The sequence below is a fragment of the Rhinichthys klamathensis genome, unplaced genomic scaffold (assembly GCF_029890125.1).
Source record: "Rhinichthys klamathensis goyatoka isolate OS25496 unplaced genomic scaffold, OSU_Roscu_1.1 h1tg000262l_1, whole genome shotgun sequence".
In the NCBI taxonomy this organism is placed as follows: Eukaryota; Metazoa; Chordata; class Actinopteri; order Cypriniformes; family Leuciscidae; genus Rhinichthys; species Rhinichthys klamathensis.
The window spans coordinates 3172688-3190766 of record NW_026606783.1 but is presented as its reverse complement, the minus strand read 5'-3'; the positions used below and the strand labels follow the sequence as shown (position 1 = coordinate 3190766).

Sequence of the window (18079 nt, the reverse complement as noted above, 5' to 3'; positions counted from 1 at the left end):
TACTGTCTATAAACAACTGATACAAACTAAATCACTTCACTTGGAAGCTACTTATTGTAATACTGATATACATTGTAGCCCAGATTCCAGAAACAAAAATCTGTAGATTATCTGAAATATTCAAAAGGATTTATTGAAATCTCATTTACTTGTTTTTCATTAACCTACACTAAAGGCCCAGTCTTCAGTGTCACATGATCCTTCAGAAATCATTCTAATATGATGATTTGGTGCTCAAGAAACATTTCCTATTATTATCAGTGTTGAAAACAGTCATGCTGCTTATTATTTTTGTGAAAAAAAAAAAAAAAAATTCAGAATTATTTTATTAATAGAAAGTACAGTATTTATTTGAAATAGTTTTTCGTAAGAATGTAAAAGTCTTTACTATCATTATTTGCTTTACTGTGATTATTGATTTCCTGTGTGCTTGCTGAATAAAAGTATCAATTTCTTAAATAAAATAAAATAATAACCTTACTGACCCCAAACTGAATGGTATGTATTTTGCAATTCTTGATATTTGCAAGGGATCTGGAAGTGTGAAAGACCAAATGTTTTTCCATTTCAGCCTGAGCTCTTTGACGATAAATGAGGCGTACTATCCATTTTGAATAATTTTCATAACTTGTCTTTTAGCCGACAAGAGTAGACAAAGACAAAGTAGGTGAGACAAATCACACAATTTTGTGGCCTGTGCACCTGAAGTAAGGTTGGTATGAACTTAAAGTCATCAGAAGTAAACTGGTGAGTCTGTTACACCACCTGAGGGTGTGAAAGTCTCTGGTTTGACTGTATTCAAATTTCACACTTACTCTCTTTACACATAAGACTTTTATTAACCTCATGTTGGGGTATAAATGATTCGAATGATGCTACCAAAGAACACAACCTCTAATACAAACATTTAACTGGAATTAAATAATTTGATAACAAAACTACAATTTAATGAAGTATGCACAGTATTAAATATGTCAGAATAATAATAAATCTGGATGTGAAAATATCTAAACAGCAGTATTATCAAATATAGTTTCTCTATAAAATACATTTAATGGGATAGACCCCAGTCTTATCAAACCCCTGCCTCAGCATACTATATTTGGCTTTATTTTAAAGTTAAAATGTGCATTCAGTGACTACGTTTTAAATATAATTTTGAAATATAGCAATTCTTAAATGGCCAGATACTAATCTACTGGTTTACATTATCATGTGAATCTGCCATCTGACACATGCTATATCTGTGACCTTTGACCCTTCTTCTTCTTAGAGAATGTATCTAAGTAACATCAGCAGGATGGCCTGCATGAGGAGGACACATCCTGTCATGCTCTCTACTGCTGCGTCTGGAGGAGGAAGAGAAACATATCTGTAAATTTAAGACTACAATTGTTTTTATAATAAAAATGCAACTAAAAGATCCAAATGTAATCTTTATCTAGAAGATCCCCCTCCCCCTAAAACCTTCTCCTGTCACTCGCCTCCTTTTAGTGGCAGTGGGGCAACTGGGACTGATCCACTGGAGCTTGGACTGGAGTTTCCAGTGGACACTTCAGCACGTGCAGTTTTCAGTCCCACGGCTTCATCCAGTGCAGACCTTTGATCGACTCTCAGCCCTGCGCGCTGAGCCTCCGTGACCATGGCAGCATTTTCAGGACCCAAAGCCTTCAACTGGCTGACTGACATTGCCTGAACACAAATTATAACAGTAACTTCTTTAGGCAAATTCCAAATGGCGTTTTTGCACCCTTAATGGCCACTGAGGGAAGGGGATGCCATTTGAGGGGCATTTCAAACAAATGTGAATCCCTTCACGAAGGGCCCTTCCACAAGTCTGTTAGAGAAAGGGTAATTTTATCAATTGCTAAAAAATTAAGATCTATATAGTATGCGTGTGTGTAGTGTAGTACGAATGTAATCCGGATGTACTACATTCGCCATGTTGTCATTATCATTGGACCTACCAGTGTCAGTTACGTCATCACTGACATTCACAAAACCTCTCCCGTGGTCTCATGTATCGTTTACACACTTCAGAATCTCATCGGAAGAAGTAGGTGATCTGGGTACTTTTTGCCAACTCTTTTATGAGTACCATGAATTCGGACATAGTACTCTTGTCACATGCTGTTTTTCTCCTACTATATAGTAGGGAAGTATGCAATTTATTGAGGACATTAAATTGTCTTTCATTGCTCCCTTCACCAATTGCTTTCCAAACGGCTACATTATGACAATCAAGTGCCCTGCTAACTCCAAAGTCCCTACTTCAAAATCTCTGCCCTTCAAAATGAGTAAGGCATATGGATGCTCACTTCCGATTGGAATTCGCCCATTATTATTGAATGAGAGCTAACCCTGGCCTGAACTGAATTGAGCTGGATGACACCACTGTTTTCTGCAGAGCTGCTTTATAGCTGATTCGACTTTGTTTCATAATTCATTAATTTTGCAACATCGACACTGTTAATGAACTAAATTGAACTAAACTTACTCAAAGTGAATAATGGCACTTTTGTCTTCTGTTAACCTGCTTATAGCTGAATATAACTAATTTCATAACACAGTTATTGAACTGAACTGAATCAACACTGAACCAACTTCAGCTGAATAATGACACCATTGTCTTTTTAGAGCTGCTTTACAGCAGCGATTGAATTTTTCTCATATTTGATGAAGATCATTATTTGTTTATCACTGTGAAGCTGCTTTGAAACAATCTGTATTGTATAAAGGGGATTTGACTTGACTTACAGATCAACTCAATTAAAGGTGCAGTAAGCGATTTTCGAGAAACATTGTTGAACACTGTTGATATTTGAAATGAACCCAAACAAAACAATATTTTGTGAAAACAAAACAAAGATAACAAACAAACAACAAGGAACAAAATATGAACATACAGTACACAAGAGTATATACAAGCAAGAGTTTGTTGTTAGTCGCCAGCAGCACACCAGCTCCAGACAAACAATGACACTCAAAACCATGTTAATCATGTATGGAGCAGAAACAACGCAACCTCTGCATTGGTTTTCAGGCCTTCAGGTCTCTCCAGCGCTGGAAAGCTTTTCTAATATTAACGCAGGTCCTCCTAAAGCTCTTGCCTGATCATATCCCTTCTTTTTCCAGTGATATTCCTCTGATTTTTTCTCTTTTGTTAAGTCTCTCAGCTCTTTCTACAGTCTTTCTTCAAATCTCCCTCTTGCTCACTCTCTCTCCTCCCCCAGTATGAGTGTACACACCCCCTACTGCTGATTGGCTACAAGTGTGTTGTGGTTCTCAGTCCGATCTACTTGCAACAGCTTTTCTCAGAAATCACTTACTGCACCTTTAAGAACTGATGTGTGAACATAAGATATGTGATAATAACTGAACCAGGAGCTAAATAAAAAATAAGTTTGCAAAAAAGAGAGAAAACTTACAGCTAGGCGATCTAAGGGTATGAGAGGGATGGCGGACCGCTGAATGAATGGCAAGACGGTTGAATTTAGACGTCCCAGCTCAACAGTGCTTAGACCAGCTAGAGAGACATTCAATGACAAAGGCAGTTCTTGCATTTTAAATGTAAACTATTTACTTATTAAACTTAAAGTAGTTGTCCTCACCAAGGATGTTGCCCATCTCACTAACTTGAGCTTCAGTCCAAGTTTCTGGCTTTCCAAATGCAGCCACTGCCTTTTCCTTAAGACGCTCTCTAACGTTCAGAAGACAAGAAGCACGGCCCACCGCCTCTACTGCCTCCCTAGTAAAGACACATATCACAGGGCATCACAATGACCAGGTCTGTTTACAGTATTTGCTTAACAGTAGCTATGTTGTGCTGCAGTGTACTTGAAAATGAAAATATAGCCACAAATGTGCAAGTACCTAAAGCTGGTGGAATTGAGCTGATCAATCTGGGCAGGTTGTAGACCACAGATAAACTGTCCCAGTCCCATCATCTCCAGATGCCCTAGTCCAGCCACGCTGATTCCAGTCACCCTTTCAAAAGCCTGCCAGATGGCTGTCCTCTGCAGAATCCATCACTTTTAGTATTTGTTTGGTTTTCTGCTTTGCTTATGTTTGTTTTTGCATTTTTTTTGTATATATTTATTCTATGCTAAATACCAATAAATAAATACATTCTCTACCATTCAAATGTTTAGGGTTGGTAAGATTTTACAATATTTTTTAAAACAATCTTTCAAGGCTGCATTTATTTGATCAAAAATACAGTAATAACAGTAATATTATGAAAAATATTACAATTTCAAATAACTGGTTTTCAGCATCATTACTCCAGTCTTCAGTGTCACATGATCCTTCAGAAATCATATTTTATATTTGCTGATTTGGTGCTCAAGAAACATTTCTTACTATCAATGTTTAAAAGTATTGTGCTGTATTTTGTGAAAACTGTGATACCATTTTTTGTTCATGATTCTTTGATGAACAAGTTCATTTATTTGAAAAGGAAAAAATATCACTTTTGATCAGTTTAATGCATCCTCAGTGAATAAAAAAAATTATTTCTTGCTGACTTTTGAATGGTAGTGTGAATAAATAAATAAATACATATGCTTCTTTCATAGCATTTTTTACCATGTTTTATATATAAATTCTAGATGCTGTTTGGTGACTGAATGTGTGCTTGTTTGTATTACCTGTGTCTGGGTAAAGTTGCAGGCAGTCAGCACTTCCAGAGTGTCCAGTGAGGTGATGCTGATGTTGCCCAGCTCTTCAGCACTGAAACCCTGGCAGATGCAGCCCAGTTGAGTAATCTGGGACTCATTCAACATGGACACACTACCCCATGCCTGCAATAAACAATAGACATTGTCTTTGACCACTGCATTCCAGATGTAAATATCATTTTTAGATTCTGTTGTTGTGCATATATTACAAATGTAATTTTTTTTTCTAGACTTTAGCAACCTTAAAGTGTGTGTGTGTGTGTGTGTGTGTGTGTGTGTGTGTGTGTGTGTGTGTGTGTGTGTGTGTGTGTGTACCTCCACAATTTTTGCTTTGAGTGCAGCCAATTGTTCTGTGCTGTAGTTGTTTATCTCTCCTAATGTTGGCACGGCATCTTTAAAAGTCTGCATGGTCATTTTACTGAGCTGGGTGGGAGTCCAGTATACATTTCCCTGTTTTAGGTCCTCAATATAAATGAGTGTAGGCTCTAGAGTAGACATCACTGTGAGAGAAACCGCCACTGCCAGAAAGATAAAATCATTTCCACTATTGTTTATTCTCTGAGAACAATAGAACATATATCATTAACTGTCTGGTTTCACAAAGACATTGTTTCTCTACCACATTATGCACTTTCTGGCACACATACCTTCACGCTTCCTGCGATTTTGTAATGTGCTGCTCGTTTTGAGCTCAAAAAGTTTGCGGCGAAGAGCAGAGAGATCAAGCCAAGAGCAGAATTCCTTTGGAGGAGGAACAACAGGCTGACTGGGCAAACTATCCATCAGATCTGACAGATATGACTTCAGCCAGCTCTGCAGGACAGAAGAGCAGGATGGAGGGGTGGATTGGTAAATAAAAAAATAAAATAAAAAATAATTTTGTAAGATTGTGGAGAAAAATAACTGTCCGTTTAACTGAAATAACATCTGCCAGTTATAAATAACACATCTGTTATGGTATGGAGGACTAAAAGTGCCATTCAAAATAAAATGAAGGAATCAATTATTAATTAATTTATATGTATTAAATGTAGATAAAAAAAAATCACCTGTAAAATAAATAAATGAGATTCTTACTTTGAATGGCAGCTTTTCAACAGCAGTGTCATTAAGTAACAAAAGAGGACCAAGTGCCCTCATGTCCACCTCTGACCAGTAAGCAGGGTCCCTTGTTTAAATGAAAAGACAAATATATTATTAACACCAATCCAAAATGTCTAATTCCAGCACAGCTGAATGTTTTAAGGCTGGAAAAAGTTGGTTGTTCAATGTAAAGACTTTTTTTTCCAAATGTTTAAAATGCTCTTGTCTTAAAGCCACAACAGGCATAGCCTCTTTAACAATGAGGAAAAAAAAAAGCAAGGATGTGAGATCTGAGGTCTGAAGTTATGTGTGAGATTGTGGGCTGTGTGAACCCACTGTGGTTTGTGTGATGCTGTTACCCATATGTGCCTGTAAGCAGGCTGAACAGATGCTCTCTGTGCTGTTGTTGGATATACTGACAGGAGGCGAGAGCCTGCAGGGTGGAGTTCAGAGCCGCGGGGTTCAGAGAGGAGATCCAGGCTGGGTCTAACTCACACACCAGAGGGCCTAGAGTCAAAACCTCTGCTGCAGACAGATCAGAGACATTCCCCTTCTGCACAGAAACAGGACACAGATTAGGCTGCCTGCAGTAGTTCCTGTCAGGAATATCTTTTTCCACTTTTCCAGCATCAAAACACTTACTTACATACATTTATACACTTACATACAAGACTTACTTACATTTGATTATTCAATTTCTGTATGCCTGATTACTGTTGATCTACCTGAAAAACTTAAACTTGACTGTTTATTTAATTTGTATCTTTGTTCTGTTACATTTATTTGTAATTCGTTAATCTTATTTTATTATGCACAATTTACTTGTCTTTAATAATATTTGAACTTTATATTAGTCAGGATAGTTTTTGCTTAGGTATTGAAATTGGAATCGAGAATTGAGAAATTTCACTGGTATCTAAAATCTTGGTGTCATAACCTTTTTACAATACTAAGTTTTTAGTCAGAAAATGATTTTTTTTTGTTTTTTTGCTTTAATCCATGAAAAGCAGTGGAGTGAAATGCTAAATGCATTCTGTGTGAATGGCCACTTAGCCTAGCACATTTATATATACAGTATATATATATATATATATTTATTTATTTCTTCTTCTTTTTTTTCACAAACTCACATTAAGTCTGACTTTATTCTGGTAATAATGCACACCATAAAATCAATTCATGATGGATAAGTCCCACCCTACATTTTTCCTGGTTGAATATCCTGTTTTACTCAGAAATGCATCACATTACAGCAGTGAAATGGGTTGCAAATAGTAACATGTGGGGTTTTTAGACATGAGAAGAAAAGCGTGTGCGTGTTTTACCAGGCAGCCAATGGCTCTTCTGGTAAGAGCGTAGCGTGCCGGAGAACTGTTTGGCAGAAAGGTCAGGTTCACTTGCGTCATCTTCTCCATGAAAGCAGGACACACAGCATCTGACAGGTTTTGAATCTTCTCCACTCTGAACGTGTCATGACAGTATGGATACGTGTGAGAGGGGAAAATGAAAGAAAAGAATATCCCGCCTGTCTTAGCATATGATTTCAACTTAGTATAAATTGAATAATTAGTAAAAATTTAAATGTAAATGTATGTTAAATAGCACTGTTCTGTTCTTACGGTAGATGGATGAGTAGCAGAGCTGGGATGGCCTGGAGCTCAGAGTTTTTAATGTCACTGAAATATCCTGGTCTCTGTTCCTCCAGACTTGCAAAGAGTTTTTGAGCTGCACAGCGAATCTGAGAATGAAAAAACACACAATTCAGTTTTTTATAGATTTGATCATTGAAAAGTGGCAGAGATGATGAAAGAATGTGTGTTGAGTAAATGAATATGTGATGTTTACCTGAACCCTGGAGAGCCACGCACAGGATTTGTTAAGTGTCTGTGCCATATCCAAAGCATCAGTTCGATTGATTTTTCCAATCATTTCACAGGTGACACCTTGCACAGCCTGACCCAGCTTTCTGTTGAAAACACCGTGAGCTTGATCAAGATACTGCTTCTTATGTGGACAACATACATTTTTATTATTAAATATGTGTTTTATAAAAGACCTATTAAAAAATAAGAGGGATTTATTTTTATGTACAGTGCCAGTTTCATAAGAGGGATTTAAATTTATTTATTACCATTTTCATTTAGTTATTATTATTTTTTTATTTAAGATTTTCTCTCTCCAATTTAAAAATGATTCTTTAAGGGCTGCAATCATAAAGAGTCTTACCGTAATTCGCTAAGGTTGATCTTATTACCCAAAATCTTCTTCAAAAGGAAAGCAGACTATACAGAGAGGAAAAAAAATAGACAAAAATGTATGGAATTGTAATAGATTTGTATTTTTATATGACTGTCTAGTTTGTGTACTTGAGCAGGAGTCCAGCCGCGTCCCTGTAGCTGGTCCACCGAGCTGAGGTCTGCCTTCTCCAGCGTGGACAGAGACAGAGAAGAGAGGAGAGAATCTGGCAAGCCTTTCACCAGTTCAGATGCGTTCACATCACGGCGGAACTGAGGAGTTGACAAGACCAAGAGAGAGGGAGAGAGAAAACTCAAGGAAGAGCCATAACAACTTTCATTAATACTTTTGTGGTCACTTGCAATTTGCAAGCAATAGAGCTTTTCACACTTGAAATAGTTAACCCTGAGTCATTCTAAACCCCGGGTTAAATGGAATCCTGGGTTATCTTCCTTCACTTTTCACATGACCCATAATTTACCTGGGGTCAACAATTAAACCTGGGTATTCCTAAAATGTCTTTTCACACGGTTCCTTCCTCCTTGGGAACGGAGTGAGGCCAGTGGCGTGAATGGCCTCGAGTCTCAAGGAGGAGGTCTGGAAGGATAAAAGGAGGAGTGGTGACAGTAAAGGACGAGAGAGGACCAGGCCTGGGACTTTATGTTGTTGCTTTGTGTTACTTTCATTTTGGTGTTTGTTTATTTTATGATTGAAGTTTATGTTGAACATTTGCTGGTTCCCGCCTCCTTCTTCCCTGAACCTTTAACATTGCAACACCTGGTTTAATGTTCTTATTTGCATATTTGTGGTGTCAGTGTCACTGATTGGCCGAACGCTGAACGTGATATGTTTACATGAAGACTCAAGCATTGCGCATTCTCATAATATTGCAGACCGTACGGTACTATCAAGTTTATCCTGACTTTTTGGACTTTAAACATAAGAATAAAACAATCTCTTCTGTACTCCAATTGTTTTCTGTCACCTTTTGACATATCTCCCCTCAAACGCTAAGTTTATACAACACATAGTGTTTCTGTCCAAAGCATGTGAATATGAGGTATGATATTGCTTGTCGGTTGCTATTAAGCATCTAGTGGTAACATTATAACACCGCATTGTTTGGCAGTGCAGGTTCAACACCTCAATAGTGCTAACCTTGCTCCGGAGCAGGGTTTCATAACCCAGGGTAAAAAGCTGTGCTAACCCCAGTTCTAAATTACAAGTGTAAAACATTGCTTTTACCTGAGATAAAAAGCAGTGTGTAGAATGATGATAACCCGGGGTTAAGTGCAGTGTGAAAAGCCGTAATAAGAGTTTCTTTCTCCTTATCTTTTACATCTCTTTCTGAACAAACTCATCTGATTCTTACCGCTTCCAGTAATGTTGCTCTCTGTAGGGAGGACATCTTCTCACTCATAGTTTCCAGGGCTTCATTTCCCAGCAGACCTTTTGCCTTCACATTCTTGAGGACGGCACTGGCCACCCCTCTCACCATCGAACCCAGAGACAGCAGCCTCTCACTACTTATAATCTACAAAAGAAAACCTCCTTGTGAATACAATAAATGGGTGAATCAAGAAACAGAAAACAGCTTGTATAAACTGAGCGAAAAATCAAACCTTTGTAGCTTCTAACAGTTTCTGAGCCAGAGTTTTAGCTTGAGCTGGGCTCCATTTGGCCTGACTCAAGCTGCTGAGGGTGTTGTTCAGGTCCTCAGGGGTGAAGCGGGACAGCCTGGAAAGTGGAATAACAGACACAGAGGATCCCAGAGACTGGAGCATACCAGGAGAGGAAGAAAAGCCATCATCTTTCTCCAGAATGTTCTGTACTAACTGCCTCTTCACCTGAGGGTGGGTTGAGTGAAATTACAATAAGATTACAGTTACGCTACAAATATTTAGGAGCAGCAATGATTCAATAAAGTGGCAGTTCTGACCTTGTCTATTTCAGAGTTTTTACAGGCATCAATCTGAGACAGCAGTTTTCTACTAAGATTCAGATTCAGAGACATTGCGCCATCAAAAAAACAAGCCAGAGAGCCCAATCTGTGAAAACAGAAAGAAGTTGACGAAACAGGATTGAATGTTTTGAAGATGTTCTTCCATGTAGAGTAAGGGGGAATCCATGGACTAAAAAATAAACTATAAACATTATTGCCACTTGATACCTCACAATGTGACTTATTGTACAACTTTGTTTTAAACAATTGCGACATTATATTTCACAAAGGGAATTTATATCTCACTTTATATTTCATATGGGACTTTACATTCTCCAGCCACTTTATTGGGTACACCTGTTCGACTGCTGAAAACGATCTGCTGAAGTTCAAACTGAGCTTCAGAAAGGGGAAGAAAGGAGATTTAAGTGGCACCAACATGGCATGGTTGTTGGTGTCAGATGGGCTAGTGTGAGTATTTCAGAAACTGCTGATCTAGGGTTTTCATGCACCACCATCTCTAGGCTTTATATGGTCTGAAAAAGAAAAAAATATCCAGTGAGCGGCAGTTCTGTGAGTGAAAATGACTAGTTGATGACAGGTCAGATGAGAATGGCCAGACTGGCTCGAGCTGATAGAAAGGCAATAGTAACTCAAATAACCACTTGTTATAACGAAGGTATGCAAAAGAGCATCGCTAAATGCACAACACATCGAACTTTGAAGCAGAAGGGCAACAGCAGCAGAAGACACACTGGGTGCCACTCCTGAAGAACAGGAAACTGAGGCTACAATTCACACAGACACAAATAAAATTGGACAATCGAATATTGGTCTGATTGCCTGGTCTAAGGAGTCTCGATTTCTGTTGCAACGAAACAACATGAAAGCATGGATCCATCCTGCCTTGTATCAACGCTTCAGGCTGCTGATGGTGGTGTAATGGTGTGCGGGATATTTTCTTGCACACTTTGGGTCCCTTAGTATCAATTGCATATCATTTAAAAGCCACAGCCTATTGCTGACAATCTCCATCCCTTTATGACCACAGTGTATCCATTTTCGGATGGCTACTTCGAGCAGGATAACGTGCCATTTCACAAAGCTTAAATAATCTCAGAATGGTTTCTTGAACATGGCAATGAGTTCACTATACTTATATGGCTTCCACAGTCAACATATCTCAATCCAAAAGAGCACCTTTGAGATGTGGTGGAAAAGGGATCAAGGATGTGCTATCATATCAATATGGACCAAAATTTCTGAGGAATGTTTCCAGCACCTTCTTGAATCTATGCTAGTTCTGAAGGCAAAAGGGCGTCCAACCCCAGTACTGGTAAGGTGTACCTAATAAAGTGGCCAGTGACTATGTCTCACAATTGTGACTATGTTTATTACAAATTTGACTTTATATATCACAATGTGACTTTATTTTGGTAATTGCAACTTCATTTCACATTTCACAATGTGGCTTTATATCTTGAAACTGCGACTTTGTTTCTCATAAGTGTGACATATTGTATACATTTTATAACTTTTTATAACAAATTTCTACTTTTTTCTTGTTATTGTGACAATGTCACAATGGGACTTTCTGTATGACAGTGCAACTATATATCTCTTGTTATTGCAACTTTATTTCTCACAGTGTGACTGTCTCACAATAAGACTTTATTTCTTATTTTAAACTTTCAAATTTTTAATCACACAGTTACCTTTTTATTTTTACCATGGAGCTGCAATGGCCTCCAGAGGAATCAGTGTATCACTTAACTTGAATATCATTTACCAAAGACATGCACTTAACACACACTAATGATGCAGATCCTAACCTGTCCACGTATTGAGTGAAATTGTCAGTGCTGGAACACTCTTGTTTCAAGCGTTGAAAAAGTGTCCGGCCCAGGGCGGGCTGTATGCCAATAACATTATGAAAAGATGGAGAGAAATCTGGAGTCCTGAAAAACTCACATAGCTGAGAAAGAGAAAGATTATCATAGTCATTAAATTTGTTGAGTAATATGTAGTTTTGGATTTAGATTATGTTAGTATGGCTGGCTCTGAGACACAAATACCATGGAACAATACATATAAGAGTTATGATATTGGTTTGCATGTCATGTCACAGACACAGACCTCTTCTTTAGGGATGGTCTTTACTTCCTCAAAAGGCAGCCGGGATAGGAAAGGCCCCATCATTGCTAACATCCTAGCCTTCAGCCAGAGAAACCCAGGAGGACATCTACGGACTGCAGTTGAAGATAAAATAACAAAGAAAAAGAGACAGACAGACAAATGATGAGTGATTGCTTGCAAAGCACTCTCTAAGTAAAAAAATAATGTAAATAAATAAAGAAATAAACAAAATAACTTAATAATATAAAAGTAATCAAACAACTAATTATAACAATTTTAATGTAATTAATAATTCTCCTCTCTTCATATATCTGTATTGTTTATCTTTGGTGTTTTCCACTCTTCTGTTTATGATCCACTGTATCATTGCAGTTCTCCATATAACACTCTTATCTTTACACCACACGCCTTTCTGTCTCTGTATTTGCTATATTTTCTTTTCCAATGTTCCTCTCTACCTCTTCAACAGTTTGCCATTCCATTATTTTTTGGTTTTCAGTTCTTTCATCCACTTTTATCCAATTTACCATTCATTGCAGGATGGTCAGTTGCTTCAGCACCAGGTCTGCTCATCATAGACTGATGGCCATTTGCTACATAAGTCAAGAGAATTGTTGAACAGATTATTTGTGTCTTAGATTAACCATACATTAATATTATATTATATTGTATTACAGTAAATTACATTACATTACATTACATCAATCACATCACATCACATCACATTTATAATGATTCAAATCTGTTTTGATAAAAGCTTATAGGTTACTCAAAACTTACGCATGGTAGGTTTTTCCAGTGGTTTAGGAGGCAGGATGCTGGAGGCAGGTGCTTTCAGACTGCAGTTAAATTCATTTTGTGCAACTCTTTCTTTGACCCACCCTATAATCTCATTCCTCTGTTCCTCAGACAGAATGCTGAACATCTCACTAAACACCTTCATCCTTGAGCATAATGAGGGAGGTGAGATGACAGACACAAACAGGGAAACAACATTTTACATTAACATTATAGATTAAGGTAAAGGTATTCCATAAGTTCAGTCACTTGAGTTTAATAAAAAGGAATACATTTACATTTCAGCCAAGTGAGAGCTTTGTGAAAATGCTGGCAGAACAAAGCTAGATGCAGGCATTGTTTCTAAGAAAGGTTTAGCTGCCCATAAAAGCGTTGTTAGATCCTCTTTGTTGAGGGATGTTCCATTCTGCATAATGGCCATCCAGGAAAGAGGAGCCACGAATGCCCGCAACAAACAACGAGGGCTCTCCTGAGTGTGCAAATGTAAGAAAGAATATTATATTATATTATATTATATTATATTATATTATATTATATTATATTATATTATATTAATTATATTATATTAATTATATTATATTAATTATATTATATTATATTATATTATATTATATTATATTATATATGTTCTAGCACTAACCGTAGTGTTTCTCATGAGCTCAATCATATGGCCCATGTTGGTGCAATTCTGCATCTTCTCAGCAATGTCCTGATTTTATTGTAGATTTCCCATCAGGATGAACATAAAATAAAGGTAGAAAAAAGATATATTAGTATCTTCCTGTATCTCTTTGTATGTATGTAGATTTGCCAAACAATGTCCCTATATCACTTATGAAAGAACCCTATGAATGGTTCACAAAGTGCCTTTTCTAAAGTAGCAAAATGTTGTATTGTTGGGTTGGGATTAGGCTTTGGGTGAGAGTTAGTCTTGTAGTAACTAAGTGTCTTTAACATCAAAAGAAGTCAATTGGAAGCCCCAGTTAGAAAGCTACCATATGAGTGTGTTTGGAATAGTGAGAGTTACCCAGACTAGGCCCTTCTCATCTGCCGTGTCATTGGACTGATTGGAGCGAGGGATGGAGAAGGATGGAGGGAGTGAGGAGAGAAGCTCTACAAACATAGAGATGGGGCTCTGCATCATCTGGTTTTGTGTCTGTGCATATGAGCTGACAGATGAAAGGGAAAATATGTGGACGTTTTCCATGCAATGAAATGTGATCATTAGTATTCAAATATACACCTGGCAACAAATCATCAGTTCAGTGGCAGTCTACCTGTTCAGTGAATTGTTCATTACAGGCACATGGTAACCTAAAACAAAACAACCGCATCATTTAACAAAAGACACAATGCATGACAGAGAAAGACAAACACTCTCTCTTTATGACTGGAAACAAAAGGAAAAACATTTGAGAAACTTGAATTACAATCTGACTATCAAATTGTACTGTACTAAAATATCAAATTGGATTAATGATGAAAGATTAGTAGATTATGATGTCTAGATTAATACATTTTGTTCAGGGCGTGCGTGGGAGACCTCGAATGGAACTTCTTTTTTTCCAGCTGAAATATGCAAATATATCCTATACGGTTTCCTTGGGCACTTGTATTTGCATATGGTTTGTGTAATATAGCTCTCTACATAATTGATTTTATTAAGTACATGCAGGTGCAACACATAAGTCATTTTGATTCATAATTTGTGTAAGGCCAAATGTGTTCAAACTAAGAGATAATGGCAAATGTGCGTGTATGCCTTTTGACATTTTACCTTTCTTGAAGCATGTGATCATCTGTCAAAAAATAAAATAAAACATAATTATTAAATTATAAAACAATGTAAGTGGAAAGTGCAATTTGTTCTTCTGAATAAGACTTACACACACACACACACACACACACACACACAAAAATGTATTGTTGGTGACTTGTGAACAATTTCAAGACCCAGACTTTAAATATTTAAACATGAAAATCCATCATTAAAATATAAATTTAAATGAAGATAATCCAAACAGTGTAAAATAAACAAAACAAAACAAAAAAACATTTCAATGTTTATTGAGTGAAAATTATTTATGTAAATATTTACGTTATCCAAATATTTTTAAATGATCTTTATTTCAAAACAAGACTGTTAAGTAAAGATTCATGTAACAAGTCATGTGATGGAAACAAAGGTATGTGATCAATATAGCTTGTATAGAGCTAATATAGCTTGTGAATGTCATGTTCTGTGTTGTTGTTGTAGTTTTTTTTTTTGTTCCTGTTACTCTTAGTGTAAATGTTCTTATTTACCGTGTTTAGTTCCTCTTTCCTTTGTTCTCTTGGTTCCTGTTGCTAATTTGTTTCTATAAATTATCATCACCTGTGTCTTGTTTAAATACTTATTTACCTTTGTATTTAATGCCCTCAGTTTCCTCAGCTCTCAGTTAAGTATTGTCTTTATGTTGCCTTCTCCTGTTTGATTCCTGTTTTTATTCTTGTTATTTCAGTTAATAAAAGTACAGGCTGCATACATCCTCATCTCCTCTCCTTGCCTTACCACAGAGTCACAGTGAAGATAATATTCTATTGGGCAGGGCATCTTTTCTAATCAAGCTGTAACTTTGTTAAATTGTGCAAAAAATGTAAAAATATTTTTTAATTGTGTCTGTTAAGGACATATAATATGAATTAGCCTCATGCAGCATGACAAAACAGTCAGTGATTTTACTCAAAAAACATTTTTGGTTGAGAAAATAGTGTTTCAGTAGTGCCAATAGTTGAGGAAACACCTATTGACCCTACTAGTGTTATCAGTATGAGATGCAACCAATGATCTTGTGGTACTAAGTTACCAATTTCTTGGCCATTTCCCGGAAGTCTGCCGGTATTTTGGGAAAGTCTATTGTTGACTGGTTACGATCAGGCATCACTGGTCCCATCACACCCTGGGACATTACTGTATAGAATAACAAAACAGTACACACAGAACATTTATGATTAAATTAATCACGTTTTGTTGCTTGTTATACTCCAACAAGCTTCACAAAACTCTATTTTAGATTTAAATTATTACATTTAAAAAGTGTGATACTATTAAACTTTTACCTGTCGCCCATTGGACCAGAAGAGAGAGGACCAAACCCTCTCTATAAAATCCCATCACGTTGTTCCCCGTTCTCTTTCTCCAGATGAGGCTCTATAGACAATATGAATTCAGAAGATTTCAATGAATTCATCGCATTGCAATGAACCCACACGTACATTAAAAATAATCATATTGGGTAATGCTCTTCTGCATATACTGTATCTAGATATCAGTGACAGCTTTATTATCTGTAATGTCATCGGACGCAGGTGAATCACGCGTTGACAATCCAGACATACGTATCTGATTACACGCAAAACAGTTCCATTCAGTTGCACTAATGTTTGCATAGCTTGCATTATTTAAACATGCAAGAACAAAAATAAACTGTAGATACTCAAATCATTTATGTTATGCATAGGCATGATATTTGAATAGCAATAAAATACTTACAAAATAATAGGATAGAAAGTCACTGGGAATATTAACAGTACATTAAAATAAAGGTATGATGGAGATGATGTAATTATTTTATCATTTTAATGCAAAAAACAAAACCATACCAGTCTCCTCCTGCTTTAAAGCATCCCTGAGTGTTGTAGGCTATATGTGTTGTTCTCACATAAACTTGGATAGATGTTCCAGTGTCACTATGGTTTTGGTAGGCATGCCAATGACTCTCAGGAACTGCATGTATCGTTCTCACATCTACCTGTGAGGATTTGGGATGAGTGCTAGGATACTGCCAGTGTGAGATCACTCTCACTGGAATACAGCTAGAGAAAAACAGCCTTTACTTCTGACCCAGCTGTATGACAAGGCAAATCAGTGCAATTTTACCGATGATTGGGTTTCCTTTCATTTGAATATTTGTTTTTGCCCTAGAGTATTATGTTGCTCCAAAGAATATTTTCAATTAATTAATTGAGCCCAGATTTATATTTTGCTTTTTTAGTCTGCCTCATAGTAAATGAACCATTTAAATTACATGTCTTTTCATACATTTTCCTTCTGTATGTTTTCTCTCAAAGATTGCTCTTTAACAAGGGTTTGTGTCTATTAAATACCCCTCCCTTAATTCTTAAACCTTAATAAAACATTAGTTTAAAAAAAGGGTTGAAAAGTACCATAAAAGTGCACTTCATGTGGTTACATGTAAATTAACTGGCATTCATCCAAAATATTATTTGATATAACAGAATCATCCTGACTACATCAGGTTACACAAACAGTTAATTTTGGTGGTGTTAGAGCAAGTAAACATAGACACTCAATGGATCCTGCTTTTTATTTATCCTGTCTTTTTATAACGTACAATCATCCTTGCAGAAGTAGACATTTTAACAAATGTATATAGATCTGATAATGCATATTTATCTGATTCTGAAATGAGTCCTTCACAAGCTTTACTTAAAAAAAAAAAAAAAACCGATTGAAATAGTATTACCTTTCAGTGAACATGGGCATCACCAATATAATTTTAAAACTAGTGATTTAATTATTTAATCATTATAATGATTTAATTACTAAAAGAAATAAGCTAAGCAATAAAATGGTAACCAGGATGTTCAAGATTATAGGCTAAAGCTGTGATGAAGGTACTCACTGTGAGAGATGATCTCGAGACCTTGCGACACAAGTTTAACTGAAGCTGACAGTCTGTTGAACAGGTGCACACTAGATTCATTACAACATGATTTTCCACTCTCATGTCCTCTCAACCCCTCCCACCCCAGAATTTTGAAGACTATCTATGCAGGTGTGACAGCTATGAAATTGCATTTGCAAATTTGTGGGGTCAAGATTTGATTTTCCATCATCTGGCCATTTTTAAATAACTTAAAGTGTGATTTTGAATAATCATCCACTAATAAAGCCACAAATTTCTCTTATAGCAGTTGAGATTATTATTTTAAATAGACTCAACACATCTTTCTGCTTTTTAATTACATGCTTAATTATATAGGTTTTTGGGGTTAATGAGTTCCATGTACTGTACTAAAGTAAAATGTTACTTTGAGAGGACAATTAGATGTTTCTATGTGAATGAGCAGTGACTTATTAGGTCCCTGGTGACTTGTTAAATCCAAAAAAAGAAACATGGTTGCACAATACTTCTCAGTTAGT

General features: G+C 36.6%; 1 protein-coding gene across 1 annotated transcript; it reads right to left on the bottom strand.

The window, feature by feature from the left end:
• Positions 1-815: 815 nt before the first annotated feature.
• Positions 816-17723, bottom strand: otoa (otoancorin). Its single transcript, XM_056267697.1, has 30 exons — positions 17559-17723; positions 15973-16063; positions 15720-15823; positions 14651-14672; positions 14151-14187; positions 13901-14042; positions 13514-13582; positions 13152-13342; positions 12856-13019; positions 12603-12668; positions 12076-12188; positions 11772-11914; positions 9937-10045; positions 9620-9844; positions 9370-9531; positions 8129-8269; positions 7989-8044; positions 7608-7728; positions 7382-7500; positions 7088-7223; positions 6122-6315; positions 5757-5847; positions 5327-5492; positions 4995-5197; positions 4650-4802; positions 3874-4016; positions 3612-3748; positions 3429-3526; positions 1485-1692; positions 816-1349 (listed from the first exon to the last, which is right to left on the bottom strand). Exons 1-30 carry the CDS (start codon positions 17661-17663, stop codon positions 1270-1272), a joined length of 3789 nt encoding a protein of 1262 aa, XP_056123672.1. The 5' UTR covers positions 17664-17723; the 3' UTR covers positions 816-1269.
• Between the last annotated feature and the right edge of the window lie 356 nt (positions 17724-18079).